Source organism: Cydia amplana, chromosome 21 (genome assembly GCF_948474715.1).
Source record: "Cydia amplana chromosome 21, ilCydAmpl1.1, whole genome shotgun sequence".
NCBI lineage: Eukaryota > Metazoa > Arthropoda > Insecta > Lepidoptera > Tortricidae > Cydia > Cydia amplana.
The window spans coordinates 8,991,916-9,016,716 of NC_086089.1; the positions used below are offsets into that span (position 1 = coordinate 8,991,916).

The following is a 24,801-nucleotide window of genomic DNA, read 5'->3' on the forward strand; positions in this document are numbered from 1 at the left end:
TTTTGAATTATACCTAGAAATATTGATAAAATGTCCGATTTAAAAAAGATGATCCGACTAAGACAAAAACATGTGCCAGAGGTAATCTATTCTGCATCGTATCGTAGCTTTTAAAATGTAGCATAAATGAAGGATGACTCACGCTATAGAACGGCCCGGGATCGGGTTTATTCAAATTATCTAATTGCAGGGTTTCACGCACCAAACTGAAGACACAGTGTGTCGTATCGACGAAAACCATCATGTCATTGGCGTCCTTTATTTGGAGAAAAGTAAGTTTTTCTACTCGTCGACTGCAATGCTTGAATTAAGACTTCGTATACCAAAGTGAAATCGCATACTTTTTTCACTATGGGACCCCAACTCAACTATAATATTTATTTCGATACAGTTTAGTCAACTATAATATTCATTTCGATACCGTTTAGTCAACTATAATATTCATTTCGATACAGTTTAGTCAACTATAAAGAAATTGACCAATCGAAAGCGCGGAGCAAGTACCAGGGCCTCATGAGTTACGAGAAGGTGTCGTTGATCAACCGACCGGGGGCTAGCATTCGTCACGATGAATTACGAGATCATGATAAATAAGGAAAAATCTTGTCTCGAGAACTTTACAATCAAAAGCCTTACCACGAGTTTGACACTAATATGTTCGCTAAAGTCTGCGTAACTTATTGTCTACACATTTCGCTCGCACTAATATGCCAGTACGAGCGAGATGCATCTATGCCAATCCTACAGAACGTAAACATAACCATAGAGAAAAAAATACATAGAGTGCTCACTCCATACATCAGTTTTAGTACCAAAAAGACTATTAGCATCTAGCATCGAGTGGCGGAACTATCAGTACTGCTACTTTACAATAGATGTAGCACCGACCGGAAAGTACAGCTCCGCTTCGAGCGTCCACTCAGGTCACTTAGTGTAAGGCCTGAGTCATGCTCAAAGCGGAGCGTTCGGCGGGGCGTGCAGCGCGGCGTCGGGCTCACGCGTGATGTGAGCAGCGTGCACTAAGGCCGCTCCTATACGCTTGCATTTGTTTAACATGCACGCCGCACGCCCCGCCCCGCTGCACGCCCAACTCGAGCGTCCACTCAGGCCTTACACTTAGTTGCCTGTGGAAAGAAAAGTACAGTCAGCGATAAAAGCTTGTACCAAAAAAAAACTTTAAGTATTTTTCAGATTTATTAAGCATGTGCACGATGAACGAGAGTACGGGTCAGATGCTGGCAGCTAGGCTGCCGCATTACACGGAGCTGGTCCGACAAGCTATCGGCGAAATAGTACGTTTCAATTTATTAATTAATGAAGTCATTCCCAACAAATATACTGTCTGCGGTCTAAAGAGTCTAATTATTAGTCCGCCGGACGATATCAGCCTGTCAGAACTGTCGTTAACTTTTAGCAGGCGTGTCTTACTCCGCGATTTCGTCGCTTTGCTACAGCTACAGGAAGCTAAAAGTACATCCGTTCGGCTCCAATATTGGGGAAAGCCATAAGCCGCGCGTGGCGCTGTCGCCACCTAGCGGCCATATCTGTGCTGATCGTAACAGACGCGTTTTGTTAGAGAGTGAGTCTTTTGTACTTAGTACTATTATTTATTCTGTGCTTTTAGTTCTAACCATTTCTGACAGGCTGATTTCGTCCGGCGGACTGATAATCAGTGGGCCCCTTTATTGGCGCGTCCCATTCAAAATGTATGAAAAGAGTAATGGCAATGGGGTTGGCCGATCGAAGTACTAAGTCCCCTCCAGACTATGTGCGTGAATCGCCGCGCGAAGCCGCGAACGCGATTGTGGAGTCGATTTCGCTGCCTGCGAAAGTGTGGCGAAAATCGACTCGCGTTTTCGGCTTTGCGCCGCAATTCGCGCACGAGTCTGGAGGGGGCTTTATACAAATCACGCCAGCATAACTTGCCCTGTCAATCCCTAATTTTATCAAATTCTTGTTTTTAGGGTTCAGTATTTATTTTAATTTTATGTCCTAGATGCCAGCCGCCAGCCCTTTAAGCCAAATCTCAGACAGGGGCAAGCTAATATGATGGCGCCATCTAATGCAAACCTTTGACGTCGTCGATTTTCGAGATTATTAGTTATAGCCGTTTTTATGTTACAGGACGTGTTAGAGGAGCTGGTAGCGTATCGTATCGAGACTCGGAACGTAGAGCTACTAGTAGCGCCCGCCTACCACTGCACTGCCGCTGTGCTGCATAAGAGGAAACCGAACAAGCGATCATAATCCTATCCTACTCTGTCTCTATCAAGAGGAAACAAGACAACATCTTCTAGTTCCATATCCAGCCATAGTCGACCCGGCCAAACAATGCTGTATTCAGATGATGCTCAAATATAAAAGAGGTGAGTCTGTGAGTCACAATTGAGAGAGATAATTTCTGTTTTTCATCATCGTCATCGTAGCTGCCAAACGGATGGATCGATTCCGATGCGGTTTTTTTACGTGAAAGCGAGTTTCTTTGCTGTGGTAGCTAAGAAGCTGTGTTTGATAAAAATTGATTCAGCAGTTTGAAGAGTATCAGCCTTGGCATAAAATGTTTTTATTTTTGCGGGGGAGGGTGGGAGCATTACGTAATTACATGTAAAATTACGTAAGAAAATGTTAGCACGTTATTATTTCGCGGATTAGCAAAGTAATATTTTTGTTATTAATTAATATTATTACTTGTGGATTTCCGCAAAGTAACGCCCGATTATATTAATTATTTAAATATCTACTAAACTATACGCTGGATGTACTTTGTTAGTAGAAAAAAGAGTGAAATTCAATTTTTTCTATGGGAGGACCCTTCGCGCTACATTTTTAAAATTATCCCGCTATGTTCTACTATCGGAAATGGCTTGCCAAGCTATAGAAGCATTTACTTCTCCTACTTACCGTAAAACGGGGTGAGTAGGTTTCGCGGGGAGAGTTGGGTTATGAATGGGGAGAGAAGGTTTGAGAGGGGAGTGAGAAGGGATTTTAAGGCTACTGCTACAAAAATAATGTATTCCAATTTAAAATGGAGCTATAGTAATACGCATAATAAAAAAAAATCGATCCAACAATCTTCCAAAATCACCTTTGTATGAAAACCCCTCTCACCCCAAATACGAGGCACTACGGGGTGAGGTGGGTTTTCCTCTTTATCGTCAAAGTTATGAAATGGAACTACCCAAAATAAAATAGAAACTAAAATACAAACGTCCGGAACACTTATTATATACACCATTCAGTTTTCATATGTTAGAAATAAAATGTTATCGAGGTTTGAATTTCAGTTTTGACCCTACTCACCCCATTACCGGTACTACTTTCTACTGTAGCAACATTAAGTAAGATGCCTTGGTAAACCTTGCAGTAGCATAGGTAATAAGTACCTATTGGGCTATTGCTATTGCCAACTATTGCTAAAGGCTTCTGGGAGGGAAGGCTTCTGGTTTTGCAGATAACAATTTTCAAAATTATCCCGCTGTCGAAGTTACCTCAATGTACCTTACATAAAAAATCTACAACAAGAGATAAACTAGTTCTTAAACTGGATTTGATCGCAGAAAATAGTGTACAATATTTTTACATGTGAACTTTTTGTGAGGCTTAGCTTATATAAACATACAATGTAGTGGGGATAAGCTCAGTTGCGCGTGCGCCGGCTTTGTGGCACAAGGCCCGTGTGGAACTTTATATTTTGAGATGAAAATAGTTTTATGTGTGGCGCTTTGCGCTCTCGGTAAGATTTATTTTTAAAATTCCTAATTATGATAAACTAGCGACCCGCCCCGGCATCGCACGGGTTAACAAATTGTACATAAACCTTCCTCTTGAATCACGCTATCTATTAAAAAAATCGCATCAAAATCTGTTGCGTAGTTTTAAAGATCTAAGCATACATACAGACAGGCAGACAGCGGGAAGCGACTCTGTTTTAATACTATGAAGTGATGCGATAGTAAGTATGTCTGTTTGTTACCTATCACGCTTAAACTGCTGAAGCGATTTAGATCAAAGGTATGGATACCTATAATTTTAACTCTGGGAAAAGACAAAGGATTAGTTTTTAGGGTTCCGACTCTGCTGTCCGTCTGTCTGTCTGTCACCACAGGCTGTCACTCAAGAGACCGTGATAGCTAGACAGTTGAGAGGTTCATGAGATACAGCCTGGTGACAGACAGACGGACGGACAGACGGACAGCGGAGTCTTAGTAATAGGGTCCCCATTTTTACCCTTTGGCTAGGGAACCCTTAAAACATATCACGGACTAGAATTTATGATTATAAATGCGAATGTATATTAGGCAGCTCAGTCTGTCTGTCTGCATGTAATTACTTTCATGCTTAAACCGCTAAATAAAACAGTCGTCACCAATTAAATAGGTACATTGAGTAATGATAATAATCCCTAATCTGAATGCGAACTTTCTAAATGGAAACTTGCATTTAAAAAATCTCCTGATAGTTTCTAGAAATTACGGGAGTTCATAATGTTATGCAAAGAATATAATACCTACTCACTATAGCTGGTCAACCAAATCTTGTCAGAAAAAAAGGCGCGAAATTCAAATTTTCTATGGGATGACATCCCTTCGCGCCTACATTTTTCAAATTTGCCGCTTTTTTCTACTGTCAAGATCTGGTTGACCAAGTATAGATGTTATGCCACTTGCACATTCCTACGCGGAACCCTAAAAAGACTAGTTTCATCTAAACACACAATACAACATTAGATATAATTGAAGACCAGTAAAATTACCAGTGAACCTTGCTGCAGTAGCTTGTTGTAAGGTCAGCTTGTCTGTTACAGACAAGTAAATAATAAAGACTTCGTACAATAGAATAGAAGAAGGGTCGCCTGTTTTTACCTTACTATGGCAAAAGAAGAGTTATGATTCTAGTCTATCTAGGTAATGTAGGTGGTAGGTATGTATAGGTCTTATAAGAAAAAATGTGTATGTTTGTTTTTATACGTAATGTCAGTAGATTTATAAATACGGTATGATATTGTTGTGTGACCATTCTCTGGCGGCTGAATATATGTAGTTGTAGATCATTAAACAACTTACTTATTCCCCATATCTTATTAAGGTAGTGTACATATATTTGGCACGTTGTCCGTATCGATATTTTTAGACGTGAGGACGTAACTGCACCTATGTTATATATAGTAATTGGCTTCATTTTTAATTTAAATGTACTTATCTAATGTAACGTATCCTAAACTACCAAACGGATTTTGATTCCGATGAATTACTGATCAATAGAATTGACAGTCTAAATTTTTTTACTATCATAAAAGAAAAGGTTGTATTTGTGCTCTGGCAAACCCACTTTGTCAGCAGAAAAAGGCGAGAAAATAAAATTTTCTTTGGGACTCCCTTCGAGCCTAAATTTTTTTAATTTACTGCCTATCTACTGACGAAAATGGCTTGCCAAATTATATAAGTATATATAAACCACGGCCAGTTTACAGTTATTTAACTTTTTTTGTAACAGCTGCGTTGTGTCGTTTTTAATCCGACCACTCTAAGTGCCGCCATCTATAAAATGTATCATGAGGCTCGGTACTATTTTTGGAGATTGAAAGTAATTCTTATTTACTGTTCCATGGCATAATTACCAGTGTGTGTAAACAACCAGTAGGATATTTACAAAACATCGGCGAATTCACCTTGAAATGATATTTGACATAATTTCCATCAGTTGATAGCTGATTATAAAGTGTTTTTATAACGAATTCTCAAAGGATGTTACTTAAGTAATTAAAATTGGATAGCAGTTTGTCTGATAACTACCTATTTTTACTTTGTCCTTTTTTGTGGATATTTTTATGGGATGAATATTTAAATCTTTAGTTTGTTGATTTATAAACCGGTTCTTATTTGCTGGGACGTGATTAATAAAAGGAAAAATTATCACTAAGTACTTACATAGTATAAAACAGAGTCGCTTCCCGCTGTCTGTCTGTCCCTATGTATGCTTAGATCTTTAAAACTACGTAACGGATTTTGATGCGGTTTTTTATATAGATAGAGACGATAGAGTGATTCAAGAGGAAGGTTTATGTATAATTTATTAAACCCGTGCGAAGCCGGGGCGGATCTCTAGTTATTAATAAAGCGCGCGGGACTTTTGTGCGATAAACGCAGCGTAAGGGATGACTCACGCTAGTCACGCTAGACCGGGTCGGGGCCGGACCGGAGCATCCGGCGAAAGCACCTTAGTCATCCTTAACTCATTCACTGCCAAGAACACGTATGTGTGTTCATTTTGTATTGGAAATGGGGCGCTTGGCACTGAAAGTTTTAAGGTGATGTTTAAGGGTCATTTTATAACTGTTACATTTATGTAGGTATATCTACGTTAAGTCACAAAACGCGTTTGCTCTTTATATTTAGCTCACGCCATCGCCAGACCGGTATTCTTTTGTTTTTCATTGTGAAACCCTTGGAGGATACAACTAAACGGAGTAGCCATTAACAGGCTTTCCCCTCTGTCGAAAATAGGCGGCCAACGGTCATACACAATGTATGGACTGACGTTTATCTGCCATGGCTATTTTTACGTTACGCATACATTTGACGTTCCCCTCCCCCGCAAAAATCGGCAGACTGTTTTGTACAGAAAATTACAGACATGGCGTCTCCGTTTGATTATATCCTCCAAGGTGAAACCCGTTAATACCTACGTAGGTTGCCCTGAAAGTTTCGGGAATTGCATACTTAGGAACGTATATTTGACATGTGTTATACCTCTTTGTTACAAGCATAGTCTCATTATTCGAAAACACTGGCCACTTAGAAAAAAAAAACAATGTTCTATTTTCAATTGTTTTTTAAAGTCGTTGAGTCGCTGGTGAAAATGGAGCTGTCCCGCGAAAGTTTTAGAGCAATGATTTATTATGACTTTAAAAGTGGATTAACACAACAACAATGTGGAGACCGATTGACTATTGCTTTTAGTAGTGAAGCACCTTCGAAGACGACAATATACAGGTGGTATTCGGAATTTCAACGTGGCCGTGTGTCTCTTGCGGATGACGTACGTGAGGGTCGACCGAAAACTGCCGTTACCGATCAAAACATCGATGTTGTTCGCCAACTGATAAAAGAAGATAGGCATGTTACATATCGGGAAATTCAGGAGACTTTAGGCATTGGAATGAGTCAGGTACAAGTTATTTTACAGCAAGAGTTGGGCGTGCGGAAGTTGTTTTCCCGGTGGATTCCTCACTTGTTATCTGACGAGCAGAAAACGGTCCGTGTCAATTGGTGCCACAAAACCCTAAAAAGATTTAATGGAGGAAGCTCAACTGCCGTTTTTAGTATTGTGTCAGGTGACGAGTCATGGATTTACGCATATGAGCCTGAATCCAAAAACCAATCTCGAGTATGGGTTTACGAAGACGAGCCGAAGCCAACAAAAGTTGTTCGTTCTCGCAGCACGATCAAAAAAATGGTAGCCACGTTTGTCTCCAAATCGGGTCACGTGGCGACTATTGCTCTTGAAGATCGAAGAACTGTCAATGCCGATTGGTATATAGGCGTTTGTTTACCGATTGTTTTTGCTGAACTGCGAAAAAATAACCCTAACCGCCGTATTATACTACACCATGATAATGCCAGCCCTCATACTGCTCAGAAAACAAACGACTATCTGAAGGGCGAAAAAGTCGAATTACTGGACCATCCTCCGTACAGCCCCGACCTAAGTCCCAACGATTTTTTTACTTTCCCGAAAATAAAGAATCGGTTTCGTGGTCAGCGTTTTCAGACCGCGGAAGAAGCAGTCCACGCTTATAAAATGGCCATTTCGTCAACCCCCAGTTCAGAGTTCAATAACTGTTTTGAAAACTGGTTTCAGAGAATGAAAAAGTGCATTAAACACAAAGGAGAATACTTTGAAAAACAATAAAAGTACTTTTATTTCATTTAAACGCGTATTTTTTCCAATTCCCGAAACTTTCAGGGCAACCTACGTAATCCCTAAGGGGTTGTACAGTGGTGTGCATATGTTTTCATTTCTTCACCTTAATCCATTGCGATAAGGTGTAAAACGGTGTACATATTTATGAACTCGACTATACAAGTATAATTATAGAAATGAATAGGTAATCCCAACAGCGGTTGGGCTTCGCATTAAAGCGATTTTAATACGAGTAGGTACCTACCTATACGATATGTTACTCTGACTCTAATGACACTTCATAAGCATCACTAAATGTTCCAGATCCAAATTTGGTACACATATGTTAATTATAAATCCCTTTTTCGTGTCCACACCATTTAATGTTTGAGACCTACTTGAAACTCTCGCAACGCTCAAGACTCGACTTTTCGAACCACTCGCTATCCTCGTGATTCAATTTTGGAATCCTACGCTTGCTCGTATATCAATATTGGCATGAGGAATTAAACAACTTTGCCCCCTTGTAAAACGAATTATTATGTTTCAGCAGTGGTGAGCGGCTCGCCGGGTCTCTTCGGTGGTTTCGGAGGTATTACCTACCGGCAATCAATTAAGTATTCTATTAAGTGTTAATAATACTTAAATAACTATTTCTTTCTTATTACAGATTCAGTGAGCAGCACACTGACAAAACTGCCGCAGTCAGTCAGCCAACGTGTCAGCAATGTTCAGGAAACGATCCCGTTCTCTGATGGCCGCTTCGATAAGGTTTTCGGTAAGTGCTTTTGAAACTTTTGAACGCTATCTTTTGAGCGCTGGCTTTATAGCTATCATTATACCGAATTGGGTCCATTTCGTGACGTGATGGACACTTATTGATTTCTTCTTTTCTTGCTGTTGTTGTTGTCTGTACATGTCCGTACACGTTGGGTTTGACAGATAGATAGATGACTTTATCTTTATCTATCTATCTTTCAAACCCAAAAACCTCTGGCATAAAACTAAAGGAAGGACGCGTATCACGACGAATTACGTACATTGTCCCGGTTTCTATATCCCTATCGCTCGCGCGTAATTAATTATATTGCTGTACCAACTAAATAATCATAAAGGGGCCCAGTGATTACCAGTCCGCCGGACGATATCGGCCTGTCAGTTGTTCGGAGCTGTCAACTTTTTGTTCTACCTAACAGGTCGATATCGTCAGGCGGACTGTTAATCAGTGGGCCCCTTAATAAGGGACCATCTCCGGATGTATCATATTGTGCGCTCTCGGTATCCGCCACGTGTATCCCTTGCTTTTAGATTAAGGGTCGGTTGCACCAAACTGTTCGTATCGTTAAAGAGTTCGCTAAATTTTTATGTATGGAAAGTTTCATAGTAAAGCGCCGGGGCGCGCCGGCTGACGTTGATCAGTCTGTCAAATGTGGTTGGTGCAACTGACCCTAAATTGTCTTAAAGGGCCTCTGCGCTGTTGGATTCGGCCCCACGCACACCTCCCATGATCCCGAGATATGGAAAAGACATACAAATAATAATAGAAGTGGTGATGGCCTAGCGGTAAGAGCGTGCGACTTGCAATCCGGAGGTCGCGGGTTCAAACCCCGGCTCGTACCAATGAGTTTTTCGGAACTTATGTACGAAATATCATTTGATATTTACCAGTCGTTTCGGTGAAGGAAAACATCGTGAGGAAACCGGACTAATCCCAATAAGGCCTAGTTTCCCCTCTGGGTTGGAAGGTCAGATGGCAGTCGTTTTCGTAAAAACTAACCTAAGCCAATTCCTGGGTTAGTTGCCAAGCGGACCCCATCAGGCTCCCATGAGCTGTGGCAAAATGCCGGGACAACGCGAGAAAGATGATGATGACCAACTAAATAATCGTTTTACTAGACTTATATCGACCGGGATATGAACCGTGATTACAAATTGTATTGTTTTCGAGTTCCCGATATTTCGACGCAGTTACATGCATCTTGTTCACGGGTAACTGAAGACACGTAGTGATTTAATTCTCTTTGACTGAAGATAGCGGGTGGGTGTCAAAGTTGTGTAGACCGCGCTCGGTCTACCCTCATTCGTGCGCGTCGACTGCGTTCGCTTTCAACGTTACCACTGGACGCGATCTCCGGTCGACATAAGTCTAATAGTGAAACTAACCGTGAATCATTCAAAACTGTTAAATAATCATTTTGTTCCACAGGATCGTCCGACGAGATGGTCAAGAGCTTCCGTAAGCAGCAAACCAAGTCCTTCTCCTCACTCTCTGACATCCTCCCGGCCGGTCTCAGCCTGTCAGGCCTGAACCTGCCTACCTCCCTCCCTATCCCTGGGATCCCTGGGTTCGGTCTGCCTACTGGAAGCCCTGGGGGCTCCGGGCCGGCTCCGCCGAAGCCGAAGTTCGAGCGGTCGCTGCATTTGCACGAGGATCTTATTGTGCCGTTGTCCGGGTTCAGTCAGAGCTATGAGATAGAGTAAGTTATTCCTGATAGTGTGCTTCTAGCCTTTTACTATTTTGACGGCCAGTTTCCATATGGCACACGCTGCAATATCACCAAGGAGACGTAATATAACGATAAGCAACTTTCCGTATTTAATAGTAACACAATAGTTTACTGCGAGCCGTGTGGTGGCCGGCTTTAGAATAGCGCACTAAGTCCACAAACGGAGCAAGAAGGTATTTCGTTACAGGGGAGATGGTCGTCCTCTTAGCATTGGTTTGCAATCCATCTAGGAGAAGGATACTCCAAAATAAAACCCTGAATGGAGTTTCCGTAAGGCGCGAGTAGGGTCCAACCTGAAATAAGCGGCAGATTCCAGCAGCTGACCTGCCTCCACACGTATTGGCTCGCCTTTCCTGTGGGATAAGACAGTGAGCCGAGAGGGTAATGCAGGTGCTGGGCATCCCTGCGTTTCCTTAATTTCGTTCCAGGCGGTGTAGTAGGATATTTCTCCGGGTTTACACCATAAATCGTCTGCATTAGACGCTAAGGCCAATGTAGTTTACTGCGATATAGAGTCATGCCAATCTGTGGTCTTGCTTAAATTCCCTGGGAGCTAAAATTCCCCCTGGGCTTTGAAGCCGCTCTTATTGTTCGGGTATCTCAGAGATTATTTTCAATGAGTTTTATTAACACCATATACTACAAACAAACAAACACAACAACAAACAAGACCAAGACAAGACCAAGTGCGGGTAGTTCGAAAAACTCGCCCGGCTAGAAGATGTTGATGTCAACTTTAGCCAGTCTATGGCCAGTCTTCTCCGAGACCACGGGGACAACGCCGTCCTCGAAACGTCGGAGGTAAATCTTAAACCTTAAATACGCGATTAAGTCCCGTTGTACAATTTAATATGTGTAAAAATCGTGAAGAGTTTAAATAAGTGTTTAACACCATATACTGTTCTAGATGGCACGCCGAATCTGACACGATGCGTAAGGTCCTGGAGGGAGTCAACACCGTATACCGGTCTCCGAAGCCCGACGGCAAAGTGGAGTTCCTTGAGGTACCCAACCTTAAATAAAGTGTCAGCCGACCAGTACGGATATGATGGTCGTTCTTGTCTACGTGACAGCGTGATAAAACGGTGTCCGTCACTTTCTTTCCCACGGTGTTAAACAGTGACAGTTATTTTATCACGTGGATAAAGATGGATAAAGCTATCCATAATAGGCTGGCTGGGCCCGTTTCTCAAAAGCTTGTAACTTGTAATACAACCGGATGTAACATTTTGACAGCTTTTGTTAGAAAGGGACTTCCACTTGTATTACAAGTTACAAGCTTTTGAGAAACGGGCCCCTGCTAGCATGAGTTCCGTTCTCGTGAGCGACTCCATACATCTAGCGCGACTTCAAGTATGGACTCGCGCGCGAGAACGCAACTCATGCTAGCCGGCCAGGAGAATTGAGGTGAAAGATTACACAAAATACGCCAATCGTTAGTCTTGATAACGTAAATATTGTTGGTGGGATTCTTCAATTCCAAGAGCTATTTGGGTGGATCACTATTTTTTGTTATTATTCTGTCCCGTCAGCCACAGCCAGCAGACATCAGTAGCACAGTTTGTTAGAAAACATTTATACCTACCTACCACTTTCTTGTAACACGGTAGGTTAGGTTACGTTTGGAAAGGGTTTGTAACTACCACACAAAAGCGTGTTGGGTGAATTGAAATACCTAAAACGGACGTAATCATGGCACCCATTTAATGATTTACTACGGATAAAACGTAATATCTAACATAATTTTTGGGGTTTGTGGAGATTTTATATAGTAGGTAGGTACTTATTAAAAATCACGTTGCATCTGTTGTGACCTTAACATGCCCAGCCATGCCATTTAGTATATCTAATTTACATACCTGCCAGAGCAGGCTGTCTTTTAGGATTAATTAGGTAGGTCATGTAGGTCATGGATATGTAAACACATAAGTTGTCTGTTCCCAAAAGTTATGGGATTGTTTCAAATGGAAATACCTACGTGTTTAAGAACTGGACGATAGTGGAATTAACTTTTGTACTCGGCGGAGACAAGCTTTTTGAAATAAAGGAGCAACTAATTCGTTTGCGTTTGAGTTGACGCAGCGTTTAAGGCCGTATTAAGGCTTTTGGTGAAGATACAATCAGTAGACCAGCGGGCTCAGCACGGTACCCATTTTTATCCACTATCACTAAGCCCGTCACTTTCGCACTTACATACTTGTTAGAACGTGACAGGCATGGTGATAAATGATAAAAATGCGACCGTGCTACTAGGGCAGGATTAGCACATAACGAACATAAGTTTCAAACCCTCTTGGCGCTCAACAACTTTAGTTTTAATGAATAAATTTAAGTTAGTCATAGCATTTAGTTTTCCTTCTTTATATACTTAGTATTTGTGTTCATTCCGTCCTTTTATTATAGAACCTCGTATAAGACCCGTAACAAATGGCTTCCCAGGTAGCATTTATACGTCATTATGACGTCCGTTTACGGTACTGCTCGACGTAAGAGACGTCATTTCTTGACGTCGGGGGGTCCCAGCAGATGACGTCAATTTGTCACAGCCTCAAGACGTCAGTTTACAGACGTAATACTGACGTCATATACTGACTTCATAGGGACGTTACTGGGCCGTACATATTAGGGCAGCCACTGACGTTGGAGTGACGTCATATACTGGATTCATAGGGACGTTACTGGGCCGTACGTATTAGGGCAGCCAAGAAATTGGAGTAACGCGCTCTGCTGTCGAATCCTAGGACCGAATAGCCAACTATCCGGTTCGAAGGACCATGTACGAGGTTCAAAAATAACACTGTATAAAACTACCACTTCATTTACTATTTACACTACTGTACACTGTACAACACTCACTAATGCTTTTGAATTGACGACCTATGGTTCCTCGAACCTTATATATAAGCCCGGAAAAATCTTAACACCGCGTTGTAGAACAGACGCGTTGGGAACAAAGCGCCATCTCTTGACTTATTTGGTAATAAATTTTCTATAACAACAAAATTTTACATTTGCTAAATTGTGAATTTTAATGCAAAATATTACAAACATGTTATTCCAAATAATTTTACAAATATTTTAGAGTTAATTGCCAACAAAAATAACCATAATCTATAAATGAATTATGTGAAAGGTACGTCCTGATAGTGACTCCAAATAGACGTCACTGAAACGTCATGTTTGTGACCAAAAATGTACATCCTGACAGTGACCCCAGTGACGACCCCAATAGACGTCAGTGAAACGTCAACTTTAGACTAAAATGGTACGTCCTGATAGTGACCCCAAATAGACGTCAGTGAAACGTCGTATTTGTGACCAAAAAGGTACGTCCTGATAGTGACCCCAAATACACGTAAGTGAAACGTCAACTTTGTGACTAAAATAGTACGTCCTGATAGTGACCCCAAATAGACGTCAGTGATACGTCGTATTTGTGAACAAAAAGGTACGTCCTGATAGTGACCCCAAATAGACGTCACTGAAACGTCTTGTTTGTGACCAAAAAGGTACGTCCTGATAGTGACCCCTAATAGACGTCAGTGAAACGTCAACTTTGTGACTAAAATAGTACGTCCTGATAGTGACCCTAAATAGACGTCATTAAAACGTCAATTTTGTGACAAAAAGGTACGTCCTGATAGTGACCCCAAATGGACGTCAGTAAAACGTCTATTCTCGACGAATAAATGACCGACCTTATTATGACCTATAAATGACGTCGCCTGTGCGTCGCTGACGTCAATTTGCTACCTGGGTTCCGGGCTGACATCCGAGCAGCGAGTTCGAATATTGCCTGAATATTGATTATGTATGGTGTTTCATTTCTCCTTTATTCTAGAAGATTATAATTTGGAATGGCAATGTTTCAGATTCGAGAGGAGCAAGAAGGAAAGAACAAAGTTCGCCGCTGCTCACGCACCGTCGTCTCGTTGGCTGCCCCTGCTGATAAGTCCTTCCCTGGTCTGCCCGACTTGAGCGATTATGTTTTCGTAGGTAAGTTATATCTGAAAAGAATTATAATAAATAGGAGCTTTAAACCTAATTTCTTTGCCTTAATGGTTATTTTAAGACTAAAACCAACTAGAAGGATCATTTCCTCGTCACATTGCTCGGCTGAGGGAGGTTGTTGAGGTGATTTGTAGCGTGAACTTACTCTGTTGGCCCAGTGAAACATGGCCTCTGCCACAATACAACGCCATTTTTCTCGGTCCGGCGCTACTTCTTGCGAATTGCTGACTCTAGCCTCCGACTAACCACTCTCGTCGTATTTGCACAGTGAATTATGCAACAACGAGACATTTTGTTGCGTGGCAATACCCGTCTGACACATGGGTTGGCATGAGCACCGCTGAGCGAGAAGTGGTGCACTGCACTACTTAAAAAACTCACGCAAGTCTTGTACTGGCGGTATCTAGTTAATCCTAAATCTGTGCTAGCCTCTGAGTTTGCGCAGAGTGTGAAGCGCAAACACATTCTCTAATAATTTTAAAACCTAACTAGTAAAGCTGTAATAATAGTTGTTTCGTTTTATTTGTTCTGTAGGTAATGCTACATCGGAACTATGGAGGAAAGTAATTAAGGGCAAGCCAGGTGAAAATGGCGCGGTAAAAGGAGAGTCCCTTACAGTCACCCACGAGTTGCTGGTCGCGAGGGAGCACGATGTGCCCGTGCCTGTCAGGTCAGTCTAATACCAGGCGTGGCTCACTCCGCGATTTCGTCGCTTTGCTACAGGTAGCTAAAAGTACATCCGTTTTGGTGGCTAGCCATAAGCCGCGCGTGGCGCTGTCGCCACCTAGCGGCCATATCTGTGCTGAATGTAACAAACGCGTTTTGTTAGAGAGTGAGTCTTCTGTACCTAGTAGGTATTTATTCTGTGCTAATACTAAGTCAACGAGGACACCTTTCTTCTTTTCCAAGAGTGGGAGTGGAGAGGAGATACCTAAGTTTTGCAGTAGGTATGCTTTGCGTAACTTTGCGCAAACTTTGCGTAAATCTTTCCTGAGGCCTAGCCAAAGTGACGATCGCTTTGCGCTTCGCCATCGAATGGCTTTGTGTCTCTCTATCACTCTTCCATATTAGTGCGACAGTGACAGTTGCGTTTCGTTCGCTACGTAGCGTTAGCAATTGGCATATTATACACGGGGCCAGATACTTTTACCATCATGATGCATCATGGTCTACAGAAGAAAGTTATTGATTTATTTACGTTACGTCTTTGGGTCACAAGATTAGATACATGTGTATCAAATTTCAACTTAATCTAGTAGTTTCGGAGCAAATAGGCTGTTACAAACGGACAGACAGACAGACGCACGAGTGACCCTATAAGGGTTCCGGTTTTTCTGAGGTACGGAACCCTAAAAATGCAGATAGTAGGGGGTTTGAAAAGCCCACTATTATTTATTTAATTCCATGAAGGACTATCCTGAACGGCATGGTTTGCAGTCATCCAACATAATTTAACAATTAATTAATACCATAACGTAAAACGGGGTGAGTAGGTTTCGCGGGGAGGTGGGTTATGAATGGGGAGAGAAGGTTTGAGAGGGGGGTGAGAAGGGATTTTAAGGCTACCGCTACAAAAATAATGTATTCCAATTTAAAATGGAGCTATAGTAATACGCGCATAATAAAAAAAAATCGATCCAACAATCTTCCAAAATCACCTTTGTATGAAAACCCCTCTCACCCCAAATACGAGGCACTACGGGGTGAGGTGGGTTTTCCTCTTTATCGTCAAAGTTATGAAATGGAACTACCCAAAATAAAATAAAAACTAAAATACAAACGTCCGGAACACTTATTATATACTGTACCATTCAGTTTTCATATGTAAAAAATGTTATCGAGGTTTGAATTTCAGTTTTGACCCTACTCACCCCATTTTACGGTACCTTCCTTCCACAGATACTCCGTGACAACAGACAGCTCCATCCTCGGCCCGGCTAGCGATGTGTACATCCACACCTACAAGGTGCTGCCTCACCCCACCGCACCCATCAAACCCGACACGACTCAATGCACGACCATAGAGGACGCAACTCCTCGGCAGAAGAGAGCGGATTTCTTCTCCAAAATTACTGATACCGTGTCCAAGTTCAACCCAGTTCAGGACTTCTCGCTGCCTCTTGGGGGGGATATTGGTCCTAAATTTGACAGGTACGTGTTTTACTTATGCAAGTTTCCACATGAACCTTTGGCGAAATAGGCGACATTATTGGAAATTGGACTGTTATAAATGAATGAAAGATAAGTAACCTCGTGAGAAAGTGATCTACTATTAAATTATTAAGTCGTATCCAAGGAAGTCACCTCGAAAGTAGCTTCTCAAGAATGTAAGCTATTTTGCTTAGCGCCGCTTGTACCGTCCCATTAACCCGGGGTTAACCGGTTAAACCGTTAACCCAGTATCAAATTGTACTGGTAACCATGGTAACTCAAGAATTAACCGGTTAACCCCGGGTTAGTGATTGGTGCAAGTGGCCCTTAAAGGGATAAGTTCGCCTTTGTTCACATTTATTGAATTCTCTCTTTGTTTATGTACTTGTTTTGTACCTACATTAAAGTGTTTTTCTGCTACTACTACTACTACAAAATTGCTATGTATATAGCCATTGTAAAATCAGTCTCGCTTGTAGAGTCTTGTCATGTTTGTCACATTCGAAAGACAATACTCATATCTCACAAAATACTTTTAGTTTTCATTAAACGAACCAGTTTTATTGCGCTAAATTAATGAAACTTTAGTTAGGGTCACTTGCACGTTCCAGGGTTAGCCAACTACGGTTACCAACGTTTATTCAGTGGAGGGCTATGATGCTTTGTCACCAAATCATTAATCATTTATTGTGATGTGTGAAATATCTGATAAGTGATTAAATTTGGTAAAAAGACGCGAGGATAAAGTATAAGTGACTAATGATAGCGTGACATGATTTGAACTTTTGAAAAATCAATTTTAATCTCGATGACTTAAGGCCTATTTTAAAGAATAGATTACTTAGTCACATTCTACCACTTATCTACTTTTGCCATTGACTGTACGGATATGATGGTCGTTCTTGTCTACGTGACAGCGTGATAAAACGGTGTCCGTCACTTTCTTTCCCACGGTGTTAAACAGTGACAGTTATTTTATCACGTGGATAAAGATGGATAAAGCTATCCATAATAGGCTGGCTGATAAAAATCATCCATGGTTTGAGCTTTTGAAAAATCAATTCTAAACAAGTTTACTTAAATCGTATTTTAATGAATGACATCCTATCACCACTTATCCACATGTGACGTTGATAGTTAAAAGTTATCCATGGTTAAAGCTTTTGAAGCTCTATTTCTAAGTAGGTACTTGGACCCTGTATGGAACGCGCAAGTGACCTTAAATGTGTGCTCTTTATTACTTACAAGCTTCAAGGACCAATTCAAACGGAACTACCTCGACCCGGTTGAAGAGGCAGTCCGCAAGAACCTCCTCACCCAAGCCACCCGTTTCATCGAGGCCGGCAACCAGGCCACCTCCAGCTTCAAGATGGGCGTGAACTTCCTCGCTGACCGCTTGGAGGAGGAGATCAGCCAGTTGTTCGGAGTGAGGGAGCCTGAAGGTCTGGTCGAGGAGGGAATGGTGCCGTTCCCGTATTCGGAGAATGAAGTGAAAACTGCGTCTGATAAGTTGCCTGAGGAGTTTGATTGGAGGAAGTATGGTGCTGTGTCGCCAGTGCGCTGTGAGTATACATGTTATAAAACTTTAGGCCAGTTGCAGAACCTGACGAACTGATTAATGGTACTCGATCAGCAGCTAGTAAATTATGAAACTTTTAATACAAAAAAATGCGATCATTTAGCAAACGGTTTGGTGCAACCAAAGCAAAGATTTAGTCCTTGAAAACCTTCAAAAAACTAGATCCAATCTTTTAAACTCTAGATGACTCTAGTCAGACGAAGTTAGACATCTTTTAATGCTTGCTAACGACTTGAGTCTTTTCTAGAATCTTGAGTCCTTTCTTTCAAACAATTTTACAAGATTTTTTGAAATCCGTTTTTATTTCATAACTATATGATAAATGTGCCTGTATGCACCCATAGACCAGGGAACAACATGTGCTTCGTGCTGGGCCTTCGCCGTGGCGGCCTCCACGGAGGGCGCGCTCTTCAAGAAGACCAACAAACTGGTGCCGCTCAGCCCTCAGTGCCTCGTCGACTGCGGCAAACCGTAAGTGTTGTCAAGTCAAAGTCAAAGTCAAAATATACTTTATTCATGTAGGCCTAGCAACAAGCACTTATGAATCGTAACATATCCATTAAAATCTTGCCCATACCAATGACTGAACTGCTGTAATGTTAGCTGTTTTGTTTATGATCGATGTTACTTTATTTCTTGACCTGTGAGCGTTGTACCGAATATATACAAGTCTAGAATGTAGAAGATATTATGTATCTACACTACCATAGAGAAAAAAATATATAGAGTGCTCACTACATACATCAGTTCAGACTATTAATTTCAGTGTCTACATCTAGCATCGAGTAGCGGAACTATCAGTACTGCTACTTGACAATAGATGTAGCACCGACCGGAAAGTCTTATTTCAACAGCATAAGACTTTCCCGTCGGTGCTACATCTATTGTCAAGTAGCAGTACTGATAGTTCCGCTACTCGTTGCTAGATGCTAATAGTCTTTTTGGTACTAAAACTGATGTATGGAGTGAGCACTCTATGTATTTTTTTCTCTATGACACTACGGAAGCTGGTTCCTTAATCACTATCACTACATAGTATAAAACAAAGTCGCTTCCCGCTGTCTGTCTGTCTGTCTGTATGTATGCTTAGATCTTTAAAACTACGCAACGGATTATGATGCGGTTTTTTTAAATAGATATAGTGATTCAAGAGGAAGGTTTATGTATAATTTGTTAACCCGTGCGAAGCCGGGGCGGGTCGCTAGTTCATTATACAACTGTTCAGGTTCGGAGCGCAGGGCTGCGGGCCTACCTGGCCGAGTTTCGCCTACGACTACATCCAGAACCGAGGCCTGTCCGCCTGGGACGAGTATGACTACGAAGCCAAGGTATGTAAGTGGAGTCCAGACGAGACAATTTTTCGCCAATCTGATGAAATTGTCCGATCGAATCAGGCCGTGCGGACGCAAATGCCAATTTGATTCCCCGATCAAATGAGCAGTTGCGGACACAAAAATGCCAATTTTCGTATTGGAATGGAATGCAAATTGGTGATTAAATTGTGTACCTACGTGTGGACCCTAGATGAGATTGGCGCCAATAATTTTCCTGATCAAATCGGTCGATTTGCCCAGCTCGTCTGGATACGGCTATAGTCGCCATCAGATATATCGGAGCGGCCAAGGCGCTCACAAATATCTGAACACGCCTCTATTGTCAAGACGTTAAAGTGCGTTTTCAGATATTGTGTACACGTTGGCCGCTCCGATATATCTGATGGCGACTGTACACACTCGCCAGAATCTGAATATTTACCCTCCTATATATATTGACAGGTCCTGGAGTGTAAGGATACCAAAGTGACTCCCGTGACGCACATCAGCGGACACGTGAACGTTACGGCCAACAATGAGGACGCTCTTAAGGTAATTGGACATTCCATAGCGTAAGTATGGAACAACCAATTTAGCTAGAACCCTAAGGCCTCCTAACGAGCGCTTTTTCAACGTGCGTTAAAAAAGCGCTTGAATCCGTCCACACGCAAAATTCGATTTAACGACCAAAGCTTAAAGTCGAAAATCCAACAACGCTTGATAAAATGCGCCATGGCGGTGGCGTGTGAATAAATACACATGTATCCATTTGTGTCATTCAAAAACGCTTTTTTAACGCGCGCTGGAAAAGCGCTCGTGCGAATGAGGCCTTAAGGCTGCTAGAGCATTTTATATACCATATATAACTTGGTCAAGCAAATCTTCTCAGTAAAAATAAAAAAAGACGCGAAATTTAAATTGTCTATGGGACGATATCCCTTAGCGCCTACATTTTTCAAATATGCCTCCTTTTTCTACTGACAAGATCTGCTTGACCAAGTTATATCTATATAATATCACCATATATCAAATATCACCAAAAATCGTAAATTGGTGATTAAATTGGAGATTGACGCCAATTTTATTTCTGATCAAATTGGTCGATTTGATCATCCCGTCTGGACACCGCTTGTTGTTTTTACAATAATTATTTTTTGTTCAGGTGGCGATCAAGAACCATGCCCCCACCGTGGTGATAGTGGACGCAATGGCAAAGAGTTTCATCTATTACAAAAGCGGAGTTCTGAACGACAAGAAATGGTGAGAGTTATAATGATGGTCAGTAAAATCAATTGAGTGGTTTCCAGATGTTAATTAGGTTAGCCGGTCGAAGTATTTAGCAGATGGCGCCAGCATAGCTTGCCCTGTAATTCCCTAGAATTGTGTCAAAAATTTTGTTTTTTTTTAATACCATATATAGAAAAAGGGGCAAGCTATGATGGCGCCATCTATGCAAACCTTTGACAGTTGCCAACCCCATTTGACGCTATGTTTAGCACAATCCTCTCAGGTATCGGGTTTTGATATCACCAAGATAACTCTGCAGCGATTTTTATAGCACAGACGAGCATGCATTATTTAAACGTCATAGTTTCTTAGTGTATGTAAGGCGAGTGGACGCTCGAAGCGGAGCGTTCGGCGGGGCGTGCATTGTGGCTGTGGGCTCACGCGTGATGGCAGCGTGCACTAAGGCCGCTCCTATACGCTTGCATTTGTTTAACATGCACGCCGCACGCCCCGCACCACTGCACGCCCAACTTGAGCGTCCACTCAGGCCTTACACTTAGAAGTTTGACTTTTAAAATAACCATTGCTCGTCTGTACCTACCTACTATAAAGGTCGCTGCAGAGTAACCTTGGTTTGACTCTATGACGATATCCTAGAATAGCTGTTTTGCTTTCTACAGAAGCCTCTTTCCCGGCTTTAGATAGATATACCTAAGTTCTCTCACCAGCCACCAGTACGGATATGATGGTCGTTCTTGTCTACGTGACAGCGTGATAAAACGGTGTCCGTCACTTTCTTTCCCACGGTGTTAAACAGTGACAGTTATTTTATCACGTGGATAAAGATGGATAAAGCTATCCATAATAGGCTGGCAGGGGCCCGTTTCTCAATGATAGCTTATAACTTGTAATACAAGTGGAAGTCCCTTTGCTAACCAAAGCTGTCAAAAAGTGACATCCGCTTGTATTACAAGTTACAAGCTTTTGAGAAACGGGCCCCAGAATCTTTTTTTTAACCGCCTTCAAAAAAAAAAAGGAGGTTCTCAGTTTGACCCGTATGTATGTATGTATGTATGTATGTATGTATGTATGTATATTTGTTCGCGATTATCTCGCGTTTGGCTGAACCGATTTTGATGCGGTTTTCAGAAAAGTGTTTCTTACATTCTGGAGAAGGTTTTAGTATACATAGATCTGAGCTGATGCTGAACCCTGGCTGTACCTAGTGGAACTCAGGTTTGGTGCAACATAGGCTCACGCTGTTTTGGTCATCCGACACGCCTTGATGAGCACTTGGGAGAGCAGTACCCAAGATAGAGCTGATGCTGAACCCTGGATGTACCTAGTGGAACTCGGGATGTACCTAGTGGAACTCAGGTTTGGTGCAACATAAGCCCACGCTATTTTGGTCATCCGTCTCATCTTGATGAGCACTTGGGAGAGCAGTACCCAAGATAGAGCTGATGCTGAACCCTGGCTGTACCTAGTGGAACTCAGGTTTGGTGCAACATAGGCCAACGCTATTTTGGCCATCCGTCACATCTTGATGAGCACTTGGGAGAGCAGTACCCAAGATAGAGCTGATGCACCAAATCACCCTGGCTGGCAGGGTTCACCCTGGCTGTACCTAGTGGAACTCAGGTTTGGTGCAACATAGGCCCACGCTATTTTGGTCATCCGTAACATCTTGATGAGCACTTGGGAGAGCAGTACCCAAGATTGAGCTGATGCTGAACCCTGGCTGTACCTAGTGGAACTCAGGTTTGGTGCAACATAGGCCAACGCTATTTTGGCCATCCGTCACATCTTGATGAGCAGTTGGGAGAGCAGTACCCAAGATAGAGCTGACGCTGAACCCTGGCTGTACCTAGTGGAACTCAGGTTTGGTGCAACATAGGCCCACGCTATTTTGGTCATCCGTCACATCTTGATGAGCACTTGGGAGAGCAGTACCCAAGATAGAGCTGATGCTGAACCCTTGCTGTACCTAGTGGAACTCAGGTTTGGTGCAATATAGGCCCACGCTATTTTGGTAATCTGTCACATCTTGATGAGCACTTGGGAGAGCAGTACCCAAGATAGAGCTGATGCTGAACCCTTGCTGTACCTAGTGGAACTTAGGTTTGGTGCAACATAGGCACACTTTGTTTTGGTTAACCGACTTGTCGTCGTGTGCCTATGTTGCAGAGTTCCACTAGGTGGGTCGATGAACTTTTTTCTAACTGCCTTTAAAAAAAGGACGTTCTCAGTTTGACCCGTATGTATGTATGTACGTATGTATGTGTGTATATTTGTTCGTGATTATCTCGCGTTTGGCTGAACCGATTTTGATGCGGTTTTCAGAAAAGTGTTTGTTACATTCTGGAGAAGGTTTTAGTGTACAGTACATGGATGGTTTGAAAAACCAATTGGACCCGGTAGGTGGCCATGCTATCGGTATACCTACCAACAAATTTATGTTGCTGAAACCGATTTAGATAAAATAGTGGGAGTGGGAGTCAGACTCGGACTGGGACTGGGAATGGGAGTGGAAGTGGAAGAGGGAAACCTAAGTTAAGTAAGCCGGTCCTTAAAAAGAGATTAAAAACATACCTTTTAGAAAATTAACATTTTGGAAATTGTGATACCTATTTAACTTGTTAAGCATATGTGTGCATGTTAGTTTTTAGATTATAATAAGGATTACCTATTGTTTAAAGGCTATTGTTTTGTACTAATTGTTTTGTTTAGGTGCATGATTCGATTAGTTAAGTGAGCGCTTCATTCGCCAACAAACTGGTTACAGTTTGGCGACATCATAAATTTTGTTTGTGAGCATGTACCTTTTGTGTAAATAAAAAAAAAAAAAAAGTGGGAGCAATATACATACAAATCGTTTAGCACCAAAACGTCATATTATGTTCATATGTTGTGTCGCGATTATCATCGAGTTAGGCCATCACCAACATTAGTAGGTAGTTACTAGCCCAAAACTAAATGGAGAGCCTAACAAACTAGTATTTTAGCCCAAAACCTAAAATAAATGAAGTACCTACCTATCACTAAAAAGGCAAAAATAAAATAAAATAAATAAAAAATAATTAAAAAATTAAAAATAAACAAAAATAAAACCTAAATAAAATAACTTAATATAATATCTTTTAAAAAAAAAGGGAACCGCCTTCAAAAAACCAACCCACTGAAAAGTACAAAATAATTTTTATATAGCACCCCTTTACGTGTCCAGTCCCTATCCCGTCGTAAAGCAAATTTTTGCCAAAAAGTAATTAATACCTAATAATAAGAAAATTAATAACCATCCGGGTAATTACTTAGTTTTTGAAGGCGGTGCCAAACCAACAAAAACAGTCTTTACTACCAATCACAAAAAAAATACGAGTACGTAGTACCTACAAGAACTAAATTAATGAGCAATCTAAGTATGTCTTTATAATGCAAGTAAGTGCAGCGTTCTTCGTTGTCTAAAATATCGGTTCTCAAAAATTTTGGTTTGGCACCGACTTCAAAAACTAAGTAATTACCCGGATGATTATTAATTTTCTTATTATTAGGTATTAATTACTTTTTGGCAAAAATTTGCTTTACGACGGGATAGGGACTGGACACGTAAAGGGGTGCTATATAAAAATTATTTTGTACTTTTCAGTGGGTTGGTTTTTTGAAGGCGGTTTCGTTTTTTTTTAAGATATTATATTAAGTTATTTTATTTAGGTTTTATTTTTGTTTATTTTTAATTATTTTTTATTTATTTTATTATATTTTTACTCTAGCCTACCATCCCTGTTTTTATAATTTTCTTCGCACATAACCAAACAATATGAGAATAACTAACTCCGAGCTTGGTTTACAGCGGCGAGAGCAAGCCCCGACTCAACCATGCAGTCCTAGCCGTCGGCTGGGGCTCCAAAGACGACTCCAAAGACTCCCCCCACTTCGTACTCAAGAACAGCTGGTCGGACAAGTGGGGGGATGAGGGCTACATCAAGATAGCCCCAGAATCGTGTGCCGTATTGGAGCGTCCGACGTATTCTTTGGTTCAACAACCTAACGTGGATCGGGAGGCGCTGCGATCTTCATATAAAGATTAGGTGTTCAAACTGTGCTTTTTTAT

At 41.6% G+C, this 24,801-nt stretch overlaps 1 protein-coding gene across 3 annotated transcripts; it reads left to right on the forward strand.

Annotated features, from left to right (window-relative positions):
* The first annotated feature begins 48 nt into the window (after window positions 1–48).
* On the forward strand, window positions 49–24,801 carry LOC134658079 (counting factor associated protein D-like). Of its 3 annotated transcripts, XM_063513682.1 has the most exons (16): window positions 49–81; window positions 191–272; window positions 1,192–1,292; window positions 8,456–8,494; window positions 8,573–8,680; window positions 10,109–10,379; window positions 11,317–11,413; window positions 14,282–14,405; window positions 14,955–15,090; window positions 16,320–16,571; window positions 17,820–18,133; window positions 18,495–18,621; window positions 19,376–19,478; window positions 19,926–20,015; window positions 20,626–20,723; window positions 24,541–24,801. In XM_063513682.1, coding segments are annotated over exons 3-16 (1,998 nt in total). In that variant the 5' UTR covers window positions 49–81; window positions 191–272; window positions 1,192–1,291; the 3' UTR covers window positions 24,779–24,801. The 3 variants fall into 3 exon arrangements, with proteins under 3 accessions (XP_063369752.1, XP_063369749.1, XP_063369750.1); XM_063513679.1 differs by lacking the exons at window positions 49–81; window positions 191–272; window positions 1,192–1,292 and adding an exon at window positions 3,690–3,733 and having other exon boundaries at window positions 8,453–8,494; XM_063513680.1 differs by lacking the exons at window positions 49–81; window positions 191–272; window positions 1,192–1,292 and adding an exon at window positions 3,691–3,733.

Bases quoted from the DNA above. Each gene is read 5' to 3' on its own strand.
- LOC134658079 (XM_063513679.1), top strand. From the start codon at position 3,697: ATGAAAATAGTTTTATGTGTGGCGCTTTGCGCTCTCG. The intron at 18,622-19,375 runs GTAAGTGTTGTC...ACAACTGTTCAG, and splicing joins CTCGTCGACTGCGGCAAACC to GTTCGGAGCGCAGGGCTGCG. The intron at 20,724-24,540 runs GTGAGAGTTATA...CTTGGTTTACAG, and splicing joins GTTCTGAACGACAAGAAATG to CGGCGAGAGCAAGCCCCGAC.